General features: G+C 41.9%; 1 protein-coding gene across 5 annotated transcripts in view; it reads left to right on the top strand.

Moving 5' to 3' along the window:
- NEK1 (NIMA related kinase 1) overlaps window positions 1–18,090 on the top strand; it is a 334,451-nt gene that overhangs the window by 41,016 nt on the left and 275,345 nt on the right. For all 5 annotated transcript variants that reach the window (XM_082243984.1, XM_082243982.1, XM_082243981.1 and 2 more), the window contains exons 3-8: window positions 3,498–3,595; window positions 5,488–5,571; window positions 5,665–5,732; window positions 5,822–5,908; window positions 7,226–7,280; window positions 16,935–17,135. In XM_082243984.1, coding sequence (XP_082100110.1) covers window positions 3,498–3,595; window positions 5,488–5,571; window positions 5,665–5,732; window positions 5,822–5,908; window positions 7,226–7,280; window positions 16,935–17,135 — 593 coding nt within the window. The remainder of the gene's footprint in view (window positions 1–3,497; window positions 3,596–5,487; window positions 5,572–5,664; window positions 5,733–5,821; window positions 5,909–7,225; window positions 7,281–16,934; window positions 17,136–18,090) is intronic.

Raw genomic sequence — 18,090 nt, 5'->3', positions numbered from 1 at the left:
AGTCCGGCATCTTTGATTTAGTTTTATTGTAGGAACTTGGATGGGAGAAGGGATAGAGTGGGATACTCCTCTGGCTCAACTAGGTACAAATCTGGGACACTTGAGAAAAATGCCGCCTAGCGATGTTTTGGCGCTGGCTGAAGGCCGACCTACGCTCACTGGCGCTTGTGAATCTGACTTGCGGTCTGTGAACAAACTTGATCTTTGCTACTTCCTCACAGCTTTTACACTGCTCCCTGTGCTCTTCACTGACTGAGGTAGCTACTTGCAATGCTGCTGCAACACTTAACACTTACACTTCAGGGCCCAACCGCTGGCACCCCTTTACTGTAATCCTGCACTGGCTAGCTAGCTCCTGGATCCCTCTGATCTTCTGTGGACTGGTCCCCTCTGCTAGGCAGACCACCAGGGGCAGTTTGCAGTACTCACGATTCAGAATGCTTTTCTGAAACTCGCAATGGAAGATGGAGGAGCTCAAGGTCTCTAACATCCACCAGCTTTGTGATGTCGTCATGAATGAGTGGAAGAGGACTCCAGTGGCAACGTGTGAAGCTCTGGTGAACTAGATGCCCAAGAGGGTTAAGGCAGTGCTGGAAAATAATGGTGTCCACACAAAATATTGACTCATTGGGCCCAATTTTTTAGTTTTCACTTAGGGGTGTACTCAATTTTGTTGCCAGTGTTTTAGACATTAGTGCCTGTGTTGAGTTTTTTTGAGCGGACAGACAATTTACACTGTTCAAGCTGTACACTCACTACTTTACATTGTAGCAAAGTGTAATTTCTTCTGTGTTGTCACATGAAAAGATAATAAAAAATTTATAAAACTATGAGTGATGTAATCACTTTTTTGTGAGATACTGTATATTTCCAAAAATGTGGGTGGGTGGGGTGGTCTATTGTTTAAGACCAAGTTGTCTTTTTTGCTCCCTATCCTGACTATTCTTCAGCATTATGCTATATATATATATATATATATTTTTCACATGTTCCATTTCCTCCCATGATAATCATTGATGTCAGCCTATAAATGGGTGGATGTAGACCGATTTTATGGAATTTGTGAAAAGATTTATGTAATTAAAACAAGCAGACAAACAGTGATAGACCGTATGGTTGATTTAGTACAATAGGGACTGTTCAGTTAGCAGTAAGCAAGTGTTCACTGAGTGTAGTAAATAAGGTCAAGATGTATTCACCTCAATTGATCAGTCACGTATTGGCAAATATTTTGTAATTTCCCTGCACAGAATTGGATATTGAAACTGTTTAGAAAGTGTTTACTTTGCTTAGTGAACAGCCTCTAAACCTTTGGTAAATCAGCCCCATTGCTGAAGTTATCATAGACTGAGATAAATTGGTAGATAGACATGGAAAGACAAAGAAGGGTACTGATTGGGGTTTACAAAACCACAAAGCACTAATACACACAACAGCACATACTTGTAGTTGTTTTAGAAGTATAACTACAGTGTTCTTAATCAGAAGGCCCCATTGCTGTAATTCAAAAATTGCTCTGACTTATAGGGCGTACATATGTATGTGCTAGAGTTTTAGGCTAAGTGGATGTAAACCCTCACATACATACAGTGAAGTGAACAGCCTCAGATGATACACAGAGACGAAACAAATCTCCCTACATACGTTTTACCGGTATTTGTATATCTGCAGTCTTCAGCTTTCTACACTGTTTAGAAAGTGAACATCGTGTTAGAATTTATTTCTTCCCGTTCCATCACTGGGTGTGGAGTCTTGGCATACACTGTTTGACAGCTGATTAGAGGAAAGGCTTACACCCCCCCCCCCCCACATAGGCAGAGGAAGGAAGAAACATGCAGAACTGTGCTGTGAATAGACCAGCTCTCTGCTAATCTAACTCTCTGCACCCACCCGACACACATTTCCAGCTGATTTATCTGTGTCGGAGAACTTGTCAGAAGTTATCATGCTGATAACAGAGGAGCTGAAAGACACAGGACTTAGGACTTTGAAGAGAGGTAGGTAAACGCTACAGATAGGTCAAATTTCATGAATGGAGTTTACATCCACTTTAACTACTTCTGAAGTAGGTTGGTTATTGCCATAATGTGGAAGTATGTACAGCATACGTGCACATTATGGCACACTTAACTGCGAGAATGCTCTTCTTCAGCACTGTGATTTCTACAGTCCCCTCATCACCATCTGACATCTGCCACCACCCAGCTCTGATATTGGGCAGCCAGTGCTGATGTAACGCTTGCACGTGCATGCTGGAGTTACATCCTTCTGCCAAAAAAAAAAACAAATTCCCGACATCCTTACAGATCCTGAGAATAAATTGTGGTTGTACAGTGTACACTGCACTACTCATATATACCACATGTAGTGACTAGCAAGAATATATATTTGTAGAATGCTTGGCTCTTTTTCCAAAAAACGCCTAAAAGATTTTTATTTTTTGACTTCAGTTACACTATAAGGCCCAACTCAGGCAAAAAAAAAAAAAAAAACTCCTTTCGAAATAATATTCTGTTTAGTTGACTATACCTGCCATCACAAAGACTTTTAGGTCTGATTTCCTCACCTGCTTTTTTTCTGGTGGAGGTCTTTCTCCTTCCTATTGGCTGTCCAGCGACTGGACCTCTCAGTATCCTGAAGATGAGGGACATTTATTGCAAGGGGACTTGGATGGCTAGAGATAACTTTTACATCTAGATAGGTGGTCACTACATTGAAGAACCCAGGCAGCTGACTATGGTGTGTATATCCTTGCTTTACCAGATAAAATGAAAAACAAACCTTTTTATGATGGGTTGCAAAGGGTGGGAGGTAAGGACAGGAAAATATTTAGTTTTCCCTGGGGTTGGTTTTAGGAGGCTGATGAAGAAATGATGAAGCCCCTCTTGTCAGGCCCATATTTTAGCTGACCCTGTATACTTTGATTTGGGGTTTCCTAAAAATGAGACCTGTAATAAATGTAATTTACTAACTTTTTTGTGTTTTGATTGTTTTTATTGGTCAACCTCCACCCTTTTTCATCTTTTTGCTTTTTTAGTTTTGAAATCCGAAACCTTAAATTTTTATTCTCTGAATGACCATAATGCTGATCTCTGCAGATTCCAGCAATGAAACCGAAAAGACAACAGACACTACGAAATCTATTCTCTGTTGCTTTTTTGTTTTACATGGGGTTAATTCAAGGAGAATCAATCTGTATTCGGGTTTGCGCACAAATGTTTTGTGCCTTTAGGACTTTCTAGTGCATACTTAGTTTCTTAATGGAACGTTGGTAGAAGCACTCATGACATTAATGAGGCCAAATGATACACATCTGACCTGGAGTCATACCTCCTTAATGTGTTTTGGGTTTTGTTTGTTTTTTACTGTAGTACGCTAATGGAAATTTCCAGCTTGATTGATGATGATGATTACAATGTCATCTTATTACGTGGTTTAATATTTCCGGTCTTCCCAATGAAAGACTAATGGTGTTAAAACTTCTTCCTTTGTTTCAGAGAGTGGATGCCTGTATATTGTGATGGACTACTGTGAAGGAGGGGATCTGTTTCAACGAATCAATACTCAAAAAGGAATTCTATTCTCAGAAGATCAGGTATACCAGTTAGGCTCTCTTATAATAATGTATAGATTAAGGGCAGGTATCCAGTGTGTCCCCTCACCAAGTACAAACGGCAACTACCCCAACCCATAACTGACCCAATGAAATGTTCAACCTTGTCATTTTCATTGTGTACCCTAATTTAGACTCAGTGATATCATCACTGGGTTTCTGTGCTCCTCTTGCAATGCAGGCAAGTCATGGATATTTGAAGGGGCTGTCAGAGTGCTGTACATAGCTTCTTGTAAACATCATAACACCCTACTTTAGTACTTTTAAGACCCCTCCTATTTAATGCAATCAGTGAACTGGTTCTTGGGAGGAGTTATGCAATTTCAAAATTTCCTTGAGGAGTGGTAGGCTACATTTTATGCAATGCCAACATGTGATGCTCATCCTACATGATTGAAAGAACTCAAATCCTTCGAACGAAAGGGGAAACCAGAGAAAAATTAGCTTGGAAGTGTACAGTGTGAAATTAAAGAGCTAGCAATTTTATTACAAGAGAGAAGTCCATACAATGGTCCAAGACTAAAGGGAAGGCTGGAGTTCAGTTTTAATTTGGTTTACACACCCCCTGACTCACTGCACAACCAGACAGGTGACATCACTCTTTCCCACTTTACGTATTTGATGCCCCTTTTTGCCTTTGGAAAGCGAATTGACATGACCCCCTTTCCCCTTCCTGCCTGTGCAGTAGTGTTCCCCACAGAAACCTTGCAACGTTCATTTTTGTCTTCTTAGAAGTCCTGCTGTCTGCAGCCTTTTTAGAAATCAAAGGCATTTGACTCTTTTCCTTAGACTGAGTTTCTTTTTCATAATTTTCTATGCAACTGCAGACTGATGAGTACAGTTGTAGTTTAGAACTGAAGGGCTGCTATTTCATAAAGAGTAAAAAAAGAGAATCTGAACAGACTCCTTTAATCATGACCCTTTTCAATGGGAAGTCTTGGAGCTGGAAATTACTGCAGATCTGCAAATTTTTGCTTCTATAGCATGATTTTCCAACCTTTTGAACTTTTTGGGCCACATTGAAGCGGAATTGTCTTGGGCCGCATTTGCTCATTTGAATGGGCTGCTGTGCTTACGTTACATGCAGGAAAAGGGTTCCTTCACCTTATTTGAACCCCATTGGCTGGGAAATCACATGGTGCGTTTCCACCATGCAATTTCCCGTCTGTTCCCACACCTGAAAAAGCACTGCATGTTTTGGGTGCATGGGCATGCCAAAAAGACTGGCAACCTTGAACATCTGTGAAGAGCACTGTTGTGTTTTTTACGGTTGTGATTCCTGCAGCCACCCGCAGTAGTGTGAACCTTGCCTAAATTCATGGATAGTTTGTAAAATCCTCAATTTTTACATCTGTCTGTGAATATCCGTTACGGACAGCTATTCAGCCACAGCCATGTGGCATTTACTTTCTTGGCTTTATGTAGAATCCCTGCTTTAGCTGTTGCTGGTGCTTTTACAGAAATGGCGCCTCCAGCAACTTTTTAGCTGTGCTCATTTCTGCCTTCTCTGTGCTGCTGTGGCTTCTATGCAAAAAGATATAGCAGACATCCCTTAATATGTGCTCGCCACCATGGCTTCTCTTCTTGCATGGGGGTTTTTCCAGACCTGCCTCGGGCTACATGCTGAACTCTCCCAGGGCTTCAGGTTGGACACCCCTGTTCTAGATGGTTAACAATGGTGTCTGTGTATATATCATAAATTGAATTTTTCAAAGACCAAACTCTAGTCATGTGTGGGGAGATTTGAGTTTCCCCTTCAATATGCTAATCAAGATTTTGTAATTATCCACATTTTAAATTCTAATATAGAACTTTTGTGGTTTGTAATATAATGATGGTGACAATGGTAACATGCTATGGTTTCTTTCTCCCAGATCCTAGACTGGTTTGTTCAGTTGTGCCTGGCTCTGAAACATGTCCATGATAGGAAAATTCTTCATAGAGATATTAAGTCACAGGTAACACTGAAAACTTATTGAGCTTCTCAGGATTGTGGTTTGTGTAAAATGTTTGACGTCTCTTACCTGTGTGTTTCTCTCTCTCTATTTTAGAATATATTTTTGACAAAAAGTGGGACCATACAGTTGGGAGATTTTGGAATAGCCAGAGTATTAAACAGGTATTTACAGAAGCGTTTTAGTAAATTGATGATAAGAATTGTTTGCATTGCTCCTTTTTATTATAGATGTTGCTTTTTTTATTATACAGCACCGTAGAGCTGGCTCGGACTTGTATAGGAACTCCTTACTACCTGTCCCCTGAGATTTGCGAAAACCGACCCTACAACAACAAAAGGTGTGTAATGTACCATTTTTATATTTGTTAACAAGTTTGGTAATTAAAGAAAATGTAGTGTTAACTGTGATACATTTTCACTGTATACACTGTGTTTGTAAAAGAAAAAGATCAGATGCCAACTAAATAACTAATACTAAGGGCCCCCTTCACACAGACATTTACCTACATCCACTGCATTCCAGTGGCAAGAATCTGCAGATTCTTGCCGCTGAAATGACAGGTGATGCGAATAGTGGCCGCTGCTCTGCCTGTATAAAATGACAAGCTGACAGCGGCTGTCAGTGTTGACATGAAGGCACACCACAGGGTTACCTCCGATTTAGGACCAGATGGCTGAGCCTGGACCCATCTGACTGGGTCCAGGCTTGGACCTACTTAACCACAGGTAACTGATTGGTGTGCAGCCACATGTGAACAGTGGCCATCGCTGGCCACTTGTCACTGCTTTATAAAGGCTAGGCAGCCACCACTATTCGCATGCGCTTGTCATTCCAGTTGCAAGAATCCGCCGATTACTGCCGCTGGAATCTGGTGTATGCAGTAAATATTAATGTGAAGGTGGCCTAATATCTGTTATGCTTAGTTATTTTTAAAGTGCCAACAACTTTTTTTATTTTGTAGAGGTGGATAAAGAGGGGGGAATCCTTGTACAGCCAAATTGTATTGCTCTCCTTGTCTCCGCTAACGAAATGTACCTTGTTTTGTCCTGGCAACCATTGTTATTGAAAGTGAGGGAAATCCCAAATTTTAAGTTGTCACCAGAATAGGAACAGGGAGAAAATCTTCCCACTTTATCTGTTGCCAACTGTGTGTGGGTCACCATACACATTTAAGATCTGACTGCAAAATCTTTGTAGAAATCTTTGTACAATCAACCCCAAGTTTACCAAATCTATGTAATTTGATGACCAGCCTAAACTTTTTATTCAATTTGTATCCAATCAGAGAGGCCTTCGCACTGCATGCCTGCACAATCAGATTGTAACGTGTGTCTTGCTTTGGAGAGATTTCCTCACACTTCCTGTTGTGTCTACAGGACAGGAAGTGAAATTTTCTCACAGGTACACAGATGGCAAAAAAAAGAAAAATGATTTTTAACTATATCCTGCTCTATTCAAAATAAGGAAAAAAAACTTTTGACTGTAAATAAAATGTTACATTTGCAAAAACAAAAATTTGCCCTTATTAAGCATTTGTGTTTTAAAGAGTGACGTAATCTACTTTAATCACCTGATATTGCTGAAATGGTGTTATTTGTTATGATGTCAGTTTGTCCCTGTGCCACACCTTATTCATTGTGGTTTTCTCATGCAGTGACATTTGGGCTTTGGGCTGTGTCCTTTATGAAATGTGCACTCTCAAACATGCGGTGAGTAGATTGAACTGAATCCTTTGTCTGTCTTCTATATCCTGGGACAGAACCAGACACTGCTGTAACTCTCTCTGATTTTCATGAAAAGGTCCAGCGTTTATTTTTTATTTAATGTTATGATGTTTGCATGGTTGCTTAGCAGGTTTATAGCAGGTTATATCTTAAAATCGGTAGCTAGATAGGTTTATATCTTTTCACGAATACCTTGGGATAGACACATCGGACACAAAGTGGCCCTTTACCATGTGATCAGTTGTCTAGATAGGTTTATATCTTTTCACGAATACCTTGGGATAGACACATCGGACACGCAGTGGCCCTTTACCATGTGAACAGTTGTATCCAATCCCAGCTGATCACATGTAAACAGACTTGTTGGTTATTGGCAGTCCTTTACTCACATGCTGTCTGTGTGAGGAAAGAAGAGCCGATAACAGGCAAGGCTGTCAGTACATAGTTTACTATGATAATCAGGGCACTGATCATCCATGCCCTAGTTATTAGCGCAGCCTCATCTGCGCACATCAATGAGGAAGTAAAATTACTTTTTAGAAAAATTTTCTAACCGAAAATAAGAGTTTTTTTTTTTTTTTTGTTTAGCAATAACTCAGTGGTTAATTAATACCGCCAAAAGAAAGCTCTATTTGTGTGGGGAAAAAAATTCTAAAAATGTTTTATGGCTACAGTGTTGCATGACTGCACAATTGTCATTCAAAGTGCTACAGTACTGTAAACTGGCCTGGGCAGAAAGGGATTAAAAGTGCCCATTATTAAAGTGGTTTAAGTTTTTTTGCTATGTGAATGTGAACAGGTAACAAATATGAAATAAATGGTATACCAATTTGGCTGCAAAAGTGAAAATACACTTTAAAGAGAGATAAGACATTGAAATGTCATTCATGTAATTCAGCCCACTGGTGCTCATCAAAAACATTTATTGCAGTTAGTCTAGGGAAGAAGAGAAGCACTTTCAATTAACCGATCCTCCATTCCCCTGGCAGGCGGTGCTCCCCCCATGCTCCAGAGGTGCATCGCATCCAGTACAGGGTTATGGATGATGTCAGGACTTTTGACCACCAGAGCTTGGGGCGACCAATTTAGCAGCACAGAGGATCAAGTAAGACAGTCTTATCTGTGTTCCCTAGACCTAAATGAGCAATTAACTCTAGCAGTTTAGGCATGGCCCCACTGCAAGGGATAATTTTAAAGTTTCCCAAAGTTGGGCTTTAAAAAATGCCCCCCTGTATACAGCCAACCTTTCATTCTACTTGCTTGTCTCCTCGATCCAGCAATCTTTCTCCTGACATGGTCTCAACTGGCTTTCTGAGCCATACTCCAAGGGACCCCTGGAAGCTTTCATGAGTATGGCTACAAATAGGAATAATTGGTGCAATGGCACACATGCACAGAATGAAGAGGAACTGGCTGGGATCATATCAAGGGTCAAACTGCTAGATCAAGTATTATGTTTTTATTTGTGGTTCAAAATATGAATCTGCATAATTTGGCCCTTTTTAGTCAAGGGGAAAATAAATCAGTTGTGACGTTGCAATTGATACGTATGGCAAATCTTAATTTCTTCTCATACCTTCCAGGACGGCAACACATGAGAGATGAGAGGCTCCACCCACCAGGAAACACAATCAGTTCACAGCTGTTAAAGGCCCCACCCTTCCCCTTGTCCCTTTTAGTATTGATTGTGTTTCTCCTACAGCAAAACATTTGTTTTTTTTTTTTTTTTTCTCTGACCAGAAGACCTAGAGAGTCTGGATGGTACTCCTGTGAGGCAGGTTCAGGAACGCCGGTGAGGGTCGAACTCTACCTGCACACCTTTTGGGCTTTTCACAGGTCGCCTCTTGTGGCATAGGCAAGTCAGACACAGCGTGGTGGTCCCTCCACTTGTTGCCCCACTCAGCAGCTCAGGTCTTCTCCGGTCCTCCCTTGCAAACAGTGGGCGCCATGCTGTAAAAGACCAGCTGCATAACATCAGCAGCGATGAGGGGAGGACCCAATATGCTCCAAACCGCATTCTGAGACCGGAACTTCCCATCTGAACAGGGAAGACGCTGCACACGCACAGCGTGACCCGGGAGGGGTGTAAGGCGCAGAAGCAATGCCAGACCCACGTAGTGGCACAAAAGAAGATGCTCTTAAGCGACCAAGATTCAGAAGGCTGCCAAGAGTGGGGACCCACCTCATGGAGAAGGAGGAGGGAAAGACTGCACAGTTGGCTGCAGGCAAAGCAAATCGGGGGCCAGGTAAATGCCTTTTCTGAGGTAAGTTCAGAAAATGGCAGAATGCCTTAGGACAGCAGAAGAGGAGAAAGGCTGTCTGCTAGCCCCCCCAAACCCAACCCCCTTTTCAAATAAGGTGGGATACCAGAAGGTGTGTATGCTGCTGCTGCAGTGGGAAGCACACAGCCTAATTTTGCAGCTCCCCAGTCAGGACAGCAACATGTTAACATGTATTAGCAGTATCCTTTTATAGCAACCAGGTGGTTTCTTGGGCTTGTCATAGTACTCCCTCCCTTAATGAGGGTACTACTATTTTTTTCCCTTAGGCCTGGGAACAAGTAACCCAGAAGCTTCAGCTAGACCAATGTCCACAGCTTCCTTTTAAATCAGGAGATGCTGTGGTTATTGCAACATTAAGTTGCCAGTCTCTCACTATAAACCCTATTGCACATCAATAAGGGTAAATCTAGTGAAGGAGTGACACCATTTAGACACAGAGTCTCTTACAGGCTATTTCTACCACTGAACAAATTAGACATTCCTAAAGGGTTAATTGATTGGAATGTAAGGTGGTTTTCAGGACCCTGGAGAATACATGAGTAATACCACAGATTTTTCCCTGGTCAGCAATGCACACCAGATAATCTGAATATATTAGGCCAGCTGCTATGTTTCCGGCACGTATCTCCAAGATGGTTCATTTAGAGCAGGGGTGTCCAAACTATGGCCCTCCAGCTGTTCAGGAACTAGAATTCCCATAAGGCATTGTAAATTTCTGACATTCACAGACATAACTGGGCATGATGGGAATTGTAGTTCCTGAACAGCTGGAGGGCCATAATTTGGACATCCCTGATTTAGAGTCTTCTTGCTCTTAAAACCCTGCATCCTAAATTCTCTCCACATATGGTGAAGAGACACAGTAAGGTGTACCCTTGGAACTTTTTCTTATGGAGTTGCTTGCTATGTTTTAACATGCTATGTGTAATAACTTAACAAGCTCCAATATATGGTTTCCTCCTTACACTGCTGTTAGATCGGTTGGTGTGTAAGAGTTAATTGGGACCCCTGGTGGTTTGGGCTACTGCCCACCCCTTGATGAACTAGAATCATTGTTTACTGCAACTCTGATGGTTTTTGGGTGCAAAACCTTTATACAAGAGTTACATACAGTCCGGTCCATAAATATTGGGACTTTGACAAAAAACTAATTTTTGACTTTCAGCTTTAATTTGAGGGTATTAACATCCAAAACAGGTAAAAGGTGTAGGAATTACAACAGTTTGTATATGTGCCTCCCACTTTTTAAGGGACCAAAAGTAATGGGACAATTGGCTGCTCAGCTGTTCCATGGCCAGGTGTGAGTTATTCCCTCATTATCCCATTTACAAGGAGCAGATAAAAGGTCCAGAGTTAATTTCAAGTGTGCTATTTGCATTTGGAATCTGTTGCTGTCAACTCTCAATATGAGATCCAAAATGCGCCGATGAGCTCAGCAACACCAGAAGAACCAGAAGACCATGGAAAACACCTGTGGTGGATGACCAAAGAATTCTTTCCCTAGTGAAGAAAACACCCTTCACAATAGTTGGCCAGATCAAGAACACTCTCCAGGAGGTAGGTGTATGTGTGTCAAAGTCAACAATCGAAAGAAGACTTCACCAGAGTGTATACAGAGGATTCACCACAAGATGTAAACCATTGGTGAGCCTCAAAAACCGAAAGGCCAGATTAGAGTTTGCCAAACAACATCTAAAAAAGCCTTCACAGTTCTGGAACAACATCCTATGGACAGATGTGACCAAGATAAACTTGTACCAGAGTGAAGGGAAGAGAAGAGTATGGAGAAGGAAAGGAACTGCTCATGATCCAAAGCATACCACCTCATCAGTAAAGCATGGTGGTGGTAGTGTCATGGCGTGGGCATGTATGGCTGCCAATGGAACTGGTTCTCTTGTATTTATTGATGATGTGAGTGCTGACAAAAGCAGCAGGATGAATTCTGAAGTGTTTCGGGAATATTATCTGCTCCTATTCAGCCAAATACTTCAGAACTCATTGGACGGCGCTTCACAGTGCAGATGGACAATGATCTGAAGTCACCTGACCTGAATCCAATTGAGCATCCATTTCACTTGCTGAAGACAAAACTGAAGGGAAAATGCCTCAAGAACAAGCAGGAACTGAAGACAGTTGCAGTAGAGGCCTGGCAGAGCATCACCAGGGATGAAACCCAGCGTCTGGTGATGTCGATGCGTTCCAGACTTCAGGCTGTAATTGACTGCAAAGGATTTGCAACCAAGTATTAAAAAGTGTAAGTTAGATTCATGATTGTTAATCTGTCGATTACTTTTGGTCCCTTAAAAAGTGGGAGGCACATATACAATATAAACTGTTGTAATTCCTACAACGTTCACCTGATTTGGATGTAAATACCTTCAAATTAAAGCTGAAAGTCTGCAGTTAAAGCACATCTTGTTTCTTTAATTTCAAATCCATTGTGGTGGTGTATAGAGCCAAAAAGATTAGAATTGTGTCAGTGTCCCAATATTTATGGACCTGACTGTATATTAACCTGTGTTTAATGTTTGCTTGTTAAGCCCTTCAGGTGTCTGCCTCCAAGCTAAAATTGTGTCCACTTCTTCCTGAGGCTGACTTTAATTGATCTCCAGGTCTATGCTCGTTAAGACCTTAGATGCTGGGAGGCTTGGATTCCCACCTGTGTGTGGGCTAACTACACCTACTCATACAATGGTAGGGTAACATCTACTACTACTGTGGTGTATGCACCCACCTTAGACTTCCATATGTTGGAACTACCCTGGTTCTCCTCTGGCGGAGGAATGTTTAGTATCTAGAGTCCAAGCTATGCCTATATAAAGCTTGCCCTCTGCTGGCTATTTTTAGTTGAATTCACCATGACTCTGACTTTATGCCTGGTCTGGCCGCATCTCAGAAATACACAATGTGGAAGTTTTAGTGTCTTGTCTTTTCTGGCTGTTTTACTGCTTATCAGAAATACACAACACTGTTATCTGTCTTTTGTGGGTTGAATGTGCCTTGTTGAGCATCAGAAATACACAATATTGAACTTTATTTTGTGTCCTTTCTGTTTATTTTGGCCATATGTCTCTTTTGCTTTCTAGAAATACACCGCATTGAAAGTCGGGGGTGTTTTTCCATTATACCTTATTTTTCTGTACATTAGAAATGCACTACTTTGTTAGTAACATTTCTGTTGGTTACATGGCTGTACCTGGGCTGCAAAGTCAGAAATGCACAAAGGTTTCCAGTGTCATTTCTATTATGACTAAAATTGTGCACTTTGATTAGTACCAGTGTAGTGTTAGTAACATTTCTGTTACATGCCTGTACCAGGTTATTATTCAGAAATGTGCAACATTAAGGATTGCTAGTAACCTTTCTGTTATGACTACATTGTTACTAATCAAGTTGCACAAACTTTTAAATTGTTAGTAACATTTCTGTTATATAGCTATACCATGTTACTATTCAGGAATGCACACCATTAACAAATGTCACTAGCCATCTTTATGTCTGCATTGTTACTAATTAAGACGCACAACTTTTTAAAATTTTATTAGTAACAATAAAAAGAAAAAAATGCACAGCATTTTAAGTTTTTGTTAGCAACTTTTTAATTGTTGATCTTATGACTGTGCCCTGTTGCTAATCAGATATACGCAACATTGACGTTAGCAGTGTACTTGTGCTATATGACTATAACTTGTTGCTAATTGGAAACGCACAACATTGACGTTGTTAGTGTCTTCTGTAATTTTTGTTCTATGAAGGTACCTTGTCAGGCATCAACAATACACAGCACGGAAGTTTATGTCCCTTCTGTCTTTATATTGATTTTATTGCTGATCTTGCTACACTTCAGTACACAACATGGATGTTTGTGTCTTTTTTTTGTCTTCACATTTGGCTGCACATCTGAATACTCAACAGTGAAGATGGTTTGTGTCTTCCTATTTATATTTATATAGCCCTAGCTTATTGCACTTTGAAAATACCCAACTATGAAGTTTATGTTGTGTCTTTTCTTGGTTGGTTTATCTAGCTGCACTTCAGAAATACACAACATTGTTGTCTATGCTGATGTCCGTTGTCTGCATCTATTTCCTGGTGCTGTGTCAGTAACGCACAATCTGTGATCTTCTGGATTTGTGATATTAGTTATACGTGTATCACTTTTTTGCACACCTTCTATTCCCAGGGACATGGAAGGGCCAGGAGTTCTGGCTGCAGAAATGTCAGATGTCAGAATACTCAGTCCCTTTACATTCGAGCATACCAGAGGCATTCCCTATGCTTAAAATCTGGTAAGGTTGTAGGACACTAGAAGGTTTATAAAATATCCCCTTATTCCCTTTAACAACTTTGTTCATAGAGGTATTGTGGCCTAAAGCTGCAGTATAGAACTTATCTGACCCATATACCCAACTCAATAGGTTTACAATTCTATATGTATCCCTGATATCAATCTCTTGGCATGACTGGTTGCAGTAAGCCATTGTGAGTGTTCTGCTACTGCTATGGACTTACTCTGAAGTAGGGATTCACTTAACCACTTACCGCAAAGTAACGTATATTTACGTCGGCTGATTTTGCGGGGTTATACCGGGGTGATGCCTCTAGCTAGAGGCATCACCCCGGTACCGTTTTTTTACAGCCGGCGGTCGGCTTTCCGGCGGTAACTACCGATGTGGCTCGGGAGCCGCTCGATCGTTACCCCGGCGAGCGGGAAGGGATGTCCACCGCCGTCTTCTGCGGCTTTGCCCGGGTCTCCCGTGCCACTGGGAGACCAGAGCACCCAGCGGGCACGTCCACCGGCTGGATGGAGTCCCGATCTAAGCTGGAAGCGGGTTCGATCAGGTCTCCGATGACGTAACCCGGAGGCGGCGTCCATGACGTCGGGTCTGGGTTACTCTGCTGCTAAAGGCGGCAGATTAAAAAAACGAGTGTATTCAAAAATGCAGTTTTCGGCGTTTTGAATGAATGGAAGTGTAGTGGAGGGGTCTAGGATCTTTTAGACCCTCGATCCCTCCATAAAGAGTTCCTGTCACTGCATATTGCTGTCACAAGGGATGTTTACATTGCTTGTGACAGCAATAATAGTGATAAGATTTTTTTTTTTTTTTTAAACCTGTGATGAAGTTAAAAAAAAAAAGAAATAAAATTGGAAAAAAAAAGAGCTACACTCTAGCTCTAACTGGTAACTGTTAACATTTTTTAAAGCATCGCCTATTGAGATTTCTATTGACCGTAGTTTGTCGCCATTCCACGGTTGTGCGCAATTTTAAACCGTAACATGTTGGGTATCTATTTACTCGGCGTGACATCATCTTTCAAGATATAAAAAAAAAAATGGGCTAACTTTACTGTTTAGTTTTTTTTAAATGCAGTGAAATGTGATTTTTTTTTTTTTCAAAATTTTTACAAAAAAATGGCGTTTTAAAGACCGCTGCGCAAATACCGCCTGACAAAAAAATATTGCAATGACCGCCATTTTATTCTCCAGAGTCTTTGCTAAAAATATATATATATATAATGTTTGGGGGTTCTAAGTAGTTTTCTAGGAAAAAAATACTGATTTCAACTTGTAAACAAAAAGTGTCCGAAATAGGCCTGGGGCTTAAGTGGTTAATGTATCCCTCATCAGTACCAAAAGGAACCCAATGGTATTGAAGTGGATTATTGTTCCAGACATCAGGTAGGACACCTGATCTCTACAATATGGTTAAGCATTCTTTTAACAAGCTCCTTTCCGCTTAATTTTATTGGATTTGCAGGCAGGTGTATAAGGAGTTTTCAGGTATATAGAGCATTTTTCGCAACTGATATGCCAACCTTCAGTTGTGAGGGAAGTCATAGATTTGGTGTACTTTGGGTACATTCCAGTCCAGCTGCTGAGTCCAGGTAATAACCTTACCTTATTCCCTTAAGCGGGCTTCCCTTTACCCATCACCATAAAAGATAAATAGTATTTTAAAGGGGACCTGCAAGGGGTGTCTGTCAGGGAGGCTCCTGAACAGAGTAGTCTTTAAGCCAGATCCCCTTTGGTAATCAAAGTAGTGTCTTTGTTTCACAGAACAAGTCTTGAATTAGTCCTGTCAGTGGCCCTAAGAAGGGGTACAGACAGGATAGATTACGATTGCTAGATGATTTAGACAGTCAATCTTGCTAACCTACTGATTTCACAGGTTTTTCTGATTTCATTTTTAAGTTCCACTCCAGATAGGTCCTGCATCCGAAGCAGAAAAGGCAGAGACTTTGGAGGGACAAACCTGCTGATCAGCCTCTTGTTCCAAGATATTTGCATCGCTCCTAATGGAGTGGAGGTAAAACGTGCTGCAAGCCTGGCATTTGACAGGAAGATCTTGCAGGCAGTGGTCCCACCCTAAGGTAGGCCTGTGGTTACTTTATTTTCCTCTCATGTGTTGCCGTCCTGGAAGGTGAGAGGAGAAAACCGTCCATTAGACTTATCGGTAACGGTGTTTCTACGAACCTTCCAGGACGGCAGGCCTACTTCCCGCCCTGTTAAAAGGGTGAGGAAAGAATGTAAACAATAGGTGGTAAGTACCTAAGTGATTATTCATCCCTTGTGAATCGGTTGGAGAACTACTTTTTTACAACTGAGGGACAAGGGGAAGGGTGGGGCCTTTTAACAGCTGTGAACTGATTTGGTTTCCTGTAGGGTGGAGCCTCTCATCTCTCATGTGTTGCCGTCCTGGAAGGTTCGTAGAAACACCGTTAGCGGTAAGTCTAACGGACCGTTTTTGTAGGCCTAGAGAAAAACCTTTTTAAAGCGGAGTTCCACCCAAAAGTGGAACTTCCGCTTTAAATAGTCCTAACCCCCTGACATGCCACATTTGGCATGTCATTTTGGGGGGGGGGGAGCGGGTACCTAGTTTTGACATGTACCCGCTCCCACTTCCGCTCGGAGCGCCGCGGCGCCCTGAGCGGAAGTTCTCAGCTCTCCCTCCCTCCCTGCAATCTTCTGGGACATGTCAGAGGTCCCAGAAGATTGCCGGCCAATCACGACGCATAGCGCAACTCGCGCATGCGCAGTGCGTGCCCGGCTGTGAAGCCGCAAACTGTCACAGCCGGGTGCCCACATCAGTGATGCCGGCGCCGCGGAGCAGAGAGGGAGAAGACGGCGCATCGCTGGACCGTGGGACAGGTGAGTTTGCGGTTAGGCTGGAACTCCGCTTTAAGTTTTGCAGCATTTTCACCTATTAAACATGAACAAAGTAGAACCTTTGCTCTTTGTATTGACTCTTACATTCTTATAAATAGTTTAAAGTTTGTTTAAAGTATTATTTTAAAAAGCTGCTCCTTTGATACAGATCAATTGTACATTTCCTAAATTATGAGTGTTCAATTTCAGTTTGAAGCTGGCAATATGAAGAACCTGGTGCTGAAGATCATTCGGGGCTCATATCCCCCAGTGTCAGTGCATTACACCTATGACCTCCGCAATCTGCTTTCTTTGCTTTTTAAAAGAAATCCCAGGGATCGTCCATCTGTCAACTCCATATTGGAGAAGCCTTTTATATTTAAGCGTATTGAAAAGTTTCTGCCTCCACAGGTAAATCTGAGTTCTATGCAACTATAGTCCTTTTTAATACATAATTAAATATATATTTGTAATGCAACTGGTATAATTACCGGATTTTGACCACCACTGCACAAGATGGCTCAAGGGCTGTACACACGGGCCAAATATCGGGCGGTATCGGCCGGTTCCATAGAAACTGGTTGATATTTGGCCCTTGTGTATAGCATCAGGTCTGACTGAAACTGACCGAACGCCTGGCTTCTGTCGAGGGGCATGCCGATCGGCATCCGATCAGGGCTCTCAGCCAATGGCTGAGAGCGCTGACTTGTGTGTTCTGGCTGGGGGGCTTTCCCTCTGTCAGAACACAATAGCTCAGCGGGGGAGATTGCTGTACTAACATTGAAATGTTAGTACAGGATTGCCTCCTGAGCGCTTCAGTTTATTTTCGTTAAGCCTGCTGGGTGCAATGAAAGAAAGTGTGTACAAGGCTTTAGGCTGAGAGGGGACAAAGCAGCAAAACAGGCATTATTTTGTACTGCACTACCCATGTGCTAACAAGCAACATACTGACAGGAGGAGAGAACGCAATGACAGAGGGACAAACTCCTCAGCCTGCTACTTCTCCCTTCACTGTCCAGTCATAGGCTGGGGAGGAACAATCTGCACATGTAACTTAGCTGTAGCAAGAAAAGCAAATCAGGTCTCCCGTCCTGCCAGACCCACCAAATTTCAATCCATCTGTGCCCATTCCTGTTAAAAGAAGTTGACATAATGATTTGCTTCTTTCAAACGGGACTGTTGGAAAATCTTCTACTGATCACCAATTTAGCCAGTCGGCTGCAGCACTGATCGGCATTTGCCATAGATTTTTTTTTTTTTTGATTGACATTCCCCTGTCCACACAAGTCCTCCGCACTGTGCTATTGTATTCTAACCGCAGGGACTCCTCTGCTGTCAGAATACACTGATTAGTGCTGCAGCCGAT

The sequence above is a fragment of the Pelophylax lessonae genome, assembly GCF_965119305.1.
Source record: "Pelophylax lessonae genome assembly, chromosome: 1".
NCBI lineage: Eukaryota > Metazoa > Chordata > Amphibia > Anura > Ranidae > Pelophylax > Pelophylax lessonae.
The sequence above is the reverse complement of the archived record's forward strand: the minus strand, read 5'-3'. Positions and strand labels throughout refer to the sequence as shown.